At 51.6% G+C, this 8,956-nt stretch overlaps 1 protein-coding gene across 1 annotated transcript in view; it reads right to left on the reverse strand.

Annotated features, from left to right (window-relative positions):
- The window catches only part of PAX5 (paired box 5), a gene marked incomplete at both ends in the record, with an annotated part of 65,590 nt that overhangs the window by 49,259 nt on the left and 7,375 nt on the right, over nt 1-8,956 (reverse strand). The window contains 2 exons of the mRNA XM_010134189.1: nt 6,079-6,207; nt 7,741-7,805. Of these exons, the coding sequence (XP_010132491.1) occupies nt 6,079-6,207; nt 7,741-7,805 (194 nt within the window). The remainder of the gene's footprint in view (nt 1-6,078; nt 6,208-7,740; nt 7,806-8,956) is intronic.

Consider the following 8,956-nt stretch of genomic DNA (forward strand, 5'->3'; position numbering starts at 1 on the left):
ATTGACACCAGAGAGGAGGGAGAGATTGTTTCTGCTGAGGGTGGTGAGATAGTGGTCCAGGTTGCCCTGAGAAGCCCCATCTGTGGCACCACTGCAGGTCAGGTTGGACCTTGGGTCTCTGAGCACCCTGGTCTGGTTGCAGATGTCCCTGTTCCCTGCAGGTGGGTTGGACTGGGTGAGCTGTGAAGGTCCCTTCCAACCCAAACCAGTTTGTGATCCTGTGATTCTGTGATGCCCCTGGACACAATTTATGTGCCACATGAATACACTGCAGGTCATGGCACAGACCTTGCACCGGGACAGAGCTGTGGATGGTGCACTTGACCACACTCAGCAGAGCTGGCTATCAGCTGTGGTCAACATTTAAAGAAGCAGAGCTAAACTAAAGTGGAGAAATAGTTCACAAGCCTTCCCAGAAATCTCGAGTAGATGCCCTGAAAGACACATTGTCGCTCAGCCACAAGAGACAATAGAAGACTCTGGCAGCACCTGCTCAGTGCTGAGCTCCCTTTTAAGGCTGCTGACCATCAGCTGTGCATCCTCCAAGGTGTTCATGCCCACAGCCCTCTGCCAAGCCCTCTGCCATGCAAGCCTCTGCCAAGCTGTGAGTGGAGCTTCTTGTTTCTGTTCTGCTGGCAAAATACAGTTCATAGAGTCATAGAACTGTATAGGCTGGAAAAGACCTTTAAGATTGTCGAGTTCACTTGTTCCCCCAGCACTGCCAGGTCACCACTCACTCCTGTCCCTCAGCACCACCTCCAGAGGGCTGTTAAAGCTCTCTAGGGATGAGGACTCCACCTTTTCACTTGATTAATACTATCTTTAAAATAACATCCCCATCGCAGATGCCATCTATCTTTTACTACTGAGTACCAGCACTGGATTATTGTTGGTGGTTGAATGCCATCACTTTGTTCCTTTCTAAAACATCTCACTTCTAGCTTTCAACACACAGAAGACACTTCTAGGCAAAGCATTCATCTATGATACAAACCTTCCTCCATTCATCAAGAAGGATCAGGAACCTCTGCCCCTGCTCTGGGGCACCCTCAAACCTCAAACACAGCCTCTCTTGCATCCTGCCCATTAATGTGCAGTTTGTTGAATGACAATCCCTCTTCCCAACCTCCAGTTTTGAGTTTTGGGTTCTACAAGGCTGACAAAACAAGAGCCACAAGATCCTCACAGGCCCGGTACGGAGGAAAGACATGAATGCAGAAATACCGTCTGTATCATTAGTCCTCGCCCATGATTAGTCATGCTTGCTTTGCTTTTCCTGGTCTCCCTCTCCACAAGGACGTGCCACGGGCTCGGTGAGCTCATGTCTGCATTTGTCAGCACAAAGCACTTCGTCAGCCAGTCTCAAGGCAGACTTCTCCCCCGGCCACCTCAGCTCTGGCACCCTCGGAGATATGCCCTCAGCTTCAGCCAGCTGCACACGTTGGGGCCGCTTGGATGCCCAGATGTGCCTATGCTGGGGCATCCCTGCGTAAAAATGCGGTGATTGTAACATTAAGCAGTTTTATAAGGCACTGGACTGCACCCACCCCACTTCTTCTCACTCCCGTTAGTGTCCCTGCTCTCTGTGGAGGCTCTTCCTCCCAAGCAGATGGCTGTGACCCAAACAGCCTTAAATACACCAAGGCTATGTTCAAAGAAAAGGCGTTTTTCAAAGAGATCGGTTGAGAAAACAAAGCACAAGTACCTACATCATCACAACAGATGCTGACAGCAGCATGGGGTTACAATTGCTGGGAATAGAAACAAAACAACTTGTATGAGTGAATGTCTCCTCCTGTGCTGGTTTCAGTTCCTCAAATAGCTCCACCACTGAGAAGGATCTACACCAGCAAGCTTGAAACAGGGTCTGTGAAGCTGTTTGGTGCAACTATTCAAATTTGCCAGACCTCTTCTGCAGCAAGAAGGGCTGGGTGGGTGGGTGGCAAACAGTCACACCCCACACGGTGTTTTGTTGAGGGTATCTGCATAGGTTTATTTCCAACGGTGATTCCAGGGCCAGGCTGGCTGTTTGGAGTCACTCTGCTCACCACTGCACATAGTCTCAAATAGCTGCGCCTCCACAAGGACAGAAAATGGGTCGACTGGTCTAGCACAGTCCATGCCCCTGTGAGGAAACACTCCTGTCCTCTATGCCATCATGGCTGCTCCCAAGCTGCATGGCAGACAATGTCTTCTCCATGCCAACCCCTGCATGAGCAGACACTGGCCATAAGGACAGCAGATGGCACATACCAAAATTATGCCAGGGCAGTGCTAACCATAGCAGGAGCTTGTGCCTGTGCACCAACGCTCTCCAATTTAGCACCACAGACACAGTGCTGGTGACACAAAAGGTGTCCTGGACCTATGGATCAACTACTTCGTGCAAACAGATTTCAGCCTGGATCAGCTGCTGCTCATGTTCACGCACTGCCTCAATACCTGCCAGCATCAGAGATTCCTGCGTGTTTCCACATCAGCACCCTTCTGTACCAGTCAGCCTGTGGCTGGTTTTGGACTGGGCTAAGCTGCTAAAAGCATGTAAATGTCTAGGAGTGCAAAATGACGTGGTCAGTAGAAGACTCACAACGAGGCGTGCAGCTTCCCAACACAAGACACAACATTTGCTCCAATGGTCGTCATTCCCACAGAGGAAAATGTTTTGTGTGTGGTGTAAAGTGAGGAAAAGCCCTTGAAAGGAGATTCACATAATTATTCTCATCTCTGTTCACTGGGAGGCAGTCACATCTCTCTGTGAGAGTGAAGGGATGGAGCCTCTTCCCCCGTTTCCAGCAGTGACTCACGCTGGATCGGAGCACAAAAGGCAGCTACCTGCACCAAAGACAAAACCTGTGTACAGGCAGGGCATGCTCAGCATGCCTCAGCAGCTCAAGCCTTCCTGGACAGACGAGTGGAGCCTCTGCATGAGGTATGGTGCTCCTCCACCAAGCTCATCCCCGCGACAGCATCACCATCCACACAGTCTCCTCAACTCACGGAGGTGAACACTGAGAAAGGACCAGCAGACACAGCGTGTGTCTCGGAGCCCACGGCTCTGGTGGAAGCGAGAATCCTGGGCTTTGAATGTTTGATGGAGGCATGTTGCTCTGCAGCAGAGACAGCACCAGCTCATGAGGAAATCCCAGGTGACAGTCCAGGTGAGGGCCAAGTGCTGCTTCTGGTGGTGCCACATGCCTGCTTTGGGGTCTCTCTCAGCTGGGATAGCACAAATATGCCAGGAGCGTCACGCCATTGGGTTTAAGCCCTTCTGCCAGCTCTCCCATAGCTGCAGAGCTGTGGATGGAAACCAAGGCCAGGGCAGAGAGGAGTGAAAGGAGAAGGAGGGGTAGGCTCTGCCCTGACGTGCTTTGGCCCTTCTTCCCTGGTCCTTTCAGGGGATCTTCCTCCAGGGCACTCGCAGCCCAGGGACTTCCCTCATCCCCAAAACATGCCCTGCACACCATCTCTGGCCCTGACTCTTGGGACGCAGCTCCCTTTCACTTTCCTTCCCCTCCTCCCCATTTAATCCACTTCAGAAAGCTTTGACTTCCAGGCAAGGAACACTCAGCAATTCCCAAAATGCAGAACCACATGGGTGCCTATGATGGGACCATGACCAGCCACCCAACTAGCTGTACACAGTGCAGTGAAACCAGTCCCTGCGCTGGACTGTGAGTGCTGGATGGAGCATTCAGCCCGTTCCGACTCAGCATCTCGCTGCCACCCTTAGCTTCACAAAATCACACCTTGTTCACCAGCAAGATTGTTCTGCACATCCTTGACATCCCCCTGCACCTCTACGGCTTCTTCCCTAGCTGTGGGGCCAGGCGAATGTGCAGCCACAGAACTCAGAGGAGGCAAACTGCAGAAAAACAGAGAGTCTGCTTCCTGAACCTCTGCCTCATTACAGAACAGCCTGCTTCTGGTGTCAGTCTCTGGTAGCACGTCCTTTAACCACAAGTGAAAGCAACCAATCCCCCACCAAGGCACATCTGCTCCAAGTCCAAGTTATAACAGGGGAAAAAAATGACACTTCAGCTATATAAACCAATAAAGACTGTCTGATTTGGTTTGCCCCTGTTGTTACCCAGCAAGCTCCCCACTGGGTTAAAGACTGGTGACATCTGCTGAAAAAGTGTCAAGAGTGAGGAGAACAAAACTGGGTAATGAATCACACCAAGTGCTCGATGCAGCTGGAAGCCAGAGGGGAGAGTCCACACCGCTTAGCCCCTGGCCAGAGGAGCCGGGACAGCCAGACAAGTGCTCTAGAAGGCGTACACAGGAAGGAACAACAGCCAGCACGCACATTCAACAGCTACAAGGAAGCAGCACGACGTGACAAAAGACATGACACAGGGCTCACGGTGGAGGCAGCCTCTCTCTGGCTCTCCAAAATCTGGAAACAGTGAAGTTAACTCTGCCCCCTTGTGCATCGGTGACGTGCTCCTCTCCTCCACATCAAAGGCAGCGTCTATGACCCACCTCCCCATCACCTGCAGCGTTGAGCCTTGGGACACCTCCATGGGCACCTCACACCCACCTTGTGCTGTGCGGGGTTGGTGGGCCATGGATGCTCCCAGGGATCCCTTCAAACAGACAAAGAGGTTGAAGGATCTGTTCATGCCTCTCTAAATCCGTAGCCTATTACAAAAGCAGTTTAAACGGTCTGCTGAGGACAGCACTGCTGTCCAGCTCATGAGTGAGAAAACCATGACTCATCCTGCCAAAACGATGGGGGTTGTTTTAGAAATCACGTGCTGTCTTCCAAATGTGAACTGGAAAAAGCTGGGGAATTTCTCAGCTCTGCTGCTGGTCCTTTCAAGGAAATATCTAATGCTTCTCTCTACAATTAAACCAGAGTCTTTCATAACCAGGAAACAGCGCTTCAGAACGGGGCTGTGACAGAGCCATGTGAGTCCTACTCAAACAGCCTCTCTCCTCTCCTGGCTGCTGAAATACAGAATTTTTACTGCCTGCTTCATTATGTGTATTTATCTTCGCCCTTGTGGCCTTAATTCAGAAAGGATACCAGATATTCGATCACAGTGGTAACACATAACAGTGCGTTCAGCAAGTACCCGAGCACAGGGAGTTTTACACCCCCACGGTCAGACCACCAGTCCCTCTCGGCTGAAACTGGACCCACAAACCTCTTGCAGTTTTCCCCCAGTGCCAGTAAACCAGGCACTACTCTGTGACCTGCCAGGTGTTTCCACCGGACACTCAACCCTCTTTGTGCAGCTGGGGACCTCTAGTTCTCCTGACCCGGCAGGCAGGATGGCTTCACACCCACCAAGAGCAATGGACCGTGGTCCCAGGTCCGTGGCTGTGGTCTCAACTCTTCTCTGCCAGCTCTCACTAAATGAAAGGGACGCTGTAGATTAAAGATACTTTTAGAAGACACAAGAGTAGAATTTCTCCTCTTTTTTCTTCCTCTCTGCTCCTGGCATCCTTCTCTCCAAAGCCATGTTTTCACTAGGAAAAGGCCCAGGACACAAAGCAAAACGGGACCATAAACCTGCAGTGGATGTGAGGAGCACCAGCAATATCCTACCCTAACCAGACAATGCACATTTCCACGCCCCAGACCAACAAAATCCCCCCAGTGTCAGGGGACCTGCAGGGACACAGCATAGCAGGCAGCTCTGCCATTAATTTTCTGTCTCTTTGGGGATAGAGACAACTCTCTAACGTTTTACATTTCAGGTGGCCACAGAGACAACACAACGGTGACTATTCCCCTTTCCACTGGCAGAAGGGAAATGTTCCCTGTTTGGGAGGAGGATCTGGTTCAAAACTGTGACACACCTCCAGTGCTTTCTGCAACACCCAGACAAGGCCCTGCTCCTCAAAGAGGTCCTGCTTCTGGCTATTGGGCCACGGCAAAGGTGCCTGGCTTGGCTGTGACCTTGGCAGTGGCCTTCTGAAACAGGACCAAACCCTACCAGAGCAGACAGCAATGGAGGATGTCCACAGCTCCATCACATCACACACACACAGGATGCACCCCATCCCCATTCCACCCCTCTTGGCCGCTTATCAGTGTGCACCCCACCACCAGAAAACAGATCCCACTACCTTCATCCCGCTTGCGCTTGTTGCTCTCAGTGCTGGGGGAGGCAATTCCCAGGATCCCGCTGATGGAGTAGGATGAGCCAGCGGAGTCGGTGCTGACGGAGGACACTTGGGTCACAGACCCTGTGGAGGCTGCAAGGCAAGGCCAGGCAGTCAGCAGGCAGGACAACATGAATACTAGTCTACCCAAAAGCCACCAGCCCCTCCACGGCTTGACCCGGCCCAGCTTGGGAAGGACCCCAGCCCAGCAGCATGGCACAGTATTCCTGTGCAGAGGTAGGAGCAGTGGTATGGTCACCCTTTATCCCCATCATGAGGGGCTGGGGGCTGCAGTATGGGGGATGCTCTTCCTTCAGTGGTTGGTCACCCTGACGTGAGTGTAACAGTGGGAAGGAGCATCTCTCAGGCCAATGGATGCCACTGGCAACACATCAGCCCATGCCATGAGTGAGAGCTGAGAGAACATCCATGCAGAGCGAAGCCTCCACAAACAAGCTGCCCAGTGAGGTCCCGGGGCAGGAATGAGCACAGGAACCTCGTGGCAGCAGAGCACCCTGCAGCCTGCCAAAGCCACCAGCCTCAGCCAGTGTTGCCCAGGGATGACCAGCTATGGGCCACATGGTTGAAAGGCCATAAGGGTTCCCAAAATATGAATTAAATCCACTTTGTTTTGGCAAGGCCCTCAGAAAGGGTGCTGGCTGTGTCCAGAAGAGGGGGATCACTCCACACAAGCCTGGAGATGCCAGCCAGGGCTGCAGACACTGTGTCTGCACGATGCTGTGGGGGTCCAGGCTGAACACAAGCAGGCAGAGGAGGGACCATCGCTGTCACCTCCATGAGCTCACGGGCTGAGCCTGCGCTGGCACAACACCACATCCCAGTCATGTCTGTGCAGCTCCCAAGCACAGGGGGATTCCTCTGCTGGGCCACACTGAAGATCCCCAGCCACGACCCACACGGAGCAAACCTGTGTGGGGAATCCCTGCTGCCTCTATCAACCCCCAACCCTGAGAAACAAAATTTCTCTTCTTTGCTCACATTTTCCTCAAGGTGAGGCAGCCCTGAAGCCACCGCAGCAAAATGAGAAAGACACCAGAAAGACACGAAGGGCTGAGGATGCCTCACCGGCCGGGCTGCCCCCTCCACTAGCACCGCCTGCCTTGGGCGCAGTATCACTGCTCTGAGGCTGAATTAAAAGTTTTGGAAAGTTTTGCTACCTCTTCACTCAAGACTGCAAGTCCACAAAGAGTTATGGAAGGGATGGTTGATAGATGAAAAAAACACATTCAAAACTACTTACTGACTAATGATGCAGAAAATGTTATGAATAAGTATCCCTTTCTTGATTTATTGCTTTAATTATCTGACATTCTATAGACCCCCATTAGTGGGGGTTTTTTGGTTTAGATTTCAATTTTCTGTCTCATGGTGAAAGCTATTTATCATAATAATCAGTAAAATTCAAAACCTTTTAGCAGTATTTATAAAATTCATTTACTATGTTCAGCCCTTGGAGAATGACAAAGAAGGCGCATTAGCACGTGTGCTGAAGTGTTTTATGCGGAATTATCTGTCCATAAGAATGATTAAAAGTTCTTTAGAATATTTGTAATCCATTATGCTATTTTTTTCTATTTTTTTTTTTAGAAGAAAAGTTTTCCTTACCTATGCTGTGGCTGGAGGCTGGGACCTGCTGATTGGGTGGTTGCTGCACCTTCGTCCGTATGATCCTGAAAAGAAGAGACTATTTAGCATTACGCTCACTATTGCAGGTGGCACCAGACACTATTTTTTTCAGTTCAGGACACCCACATCAATATAAAAATGCTTTTCTGTGTATTAGCCCCTTATCACCCTCTGAAATATGAGGACCCAGGACTGTGTTTTGGCCTCCAGCCGTCACGGACATCTGGGTGACGGGCTCCCACATGCTTCTCGGGATGCTGTGGAGTTCAGTGCTTCGGTGCCTTTGAGGACCCAGTCCTCACCACCCATTTTGGGCACCCACTCGGCTCAGCACCCCCTCCTCAGGGAGCTGAGTGCCTGTGAGGCCAGACATCCCAGTAGGCTGTGATTCACACCCTTGGGTGCTGGACATGTGCATGGCATCCCCAGACGGCCCTGGGTACAGCACTCGTACAGCTAGAGAGCCTGGACACCGCAGGAAAGGGCCTGCTCAGCCAAATTAACGTTAAAACAAAAATGTGCTGGATTAAATGCTAATCTTGAAAGCTGAATAACTACTTTGCCATGGCTCTGATTTATCATGATGTCAGTCAGGAAAAACTCAGAGATGCAGATAAATCAGATAAAGCATGTGCTGTGTTGAGGGCAGCTCCCTGAAGAGCTGGAGAGATGCTCTACCAAGGGCTCGCCTGCCAAAGCGTTGTGAAGAAAGGAAAGATGGGGCCTGAAACTCCTCCAGAGATAACACAGTTCTGCAGCAGGATGGAAATGGGCTTGAAGGAGGCACGCCGCCCCCTCACCACACGCTTCCCTGCCTGGCACACCGCCAACGCGGCAGTCATGCCGCAGTGAGCGTTTCTCTTCTCTGTACCAAACAAACCCTTTTCCAACCCTGCCTGCCATGAACTTGGATGTGGGGAAAGGGGATAGGCACGAGATGGCGCTGGCATGGGGGTGCAACAGCAACAGCTGTTGCTTGCTTGAAAGTCGTGCGCTGAGCCAGCACAGGAACCACCACCAGTGATGTCTGGCCCCATCCCAGGAGAGGACATGCTGCCGTCCCCTTCCCCTCCCGTCCCTCTGTGGACAATGGCAGGGCCCAGATCTCTCAGTAAGCCATCTCAAAGCTGATGGCTGTTAGACTTCTTCAGTAGACAGGTCCCTGGCAGGAAATTCCCCAGCCAAGGGCTGGAGC

The sequence above is a fragment of the Buceros rhinoceros genome, unplaced genomic scaffold (genome assembly GCF_000710305.1).
Source record: "Buceros rhinoceros silvestris isolate BGI_N320 unplaced genomic scaffold, ASM71030v1 scaffold14244, whole genome shotgun sequence".
In the NCBI taxonomy this organism is placed as follows: Eukaryota; Metazoa; Chordata; class Aves; order Bucerotiformes; family Bucerotidae; genus Buceros; species Buceros rhinoceros.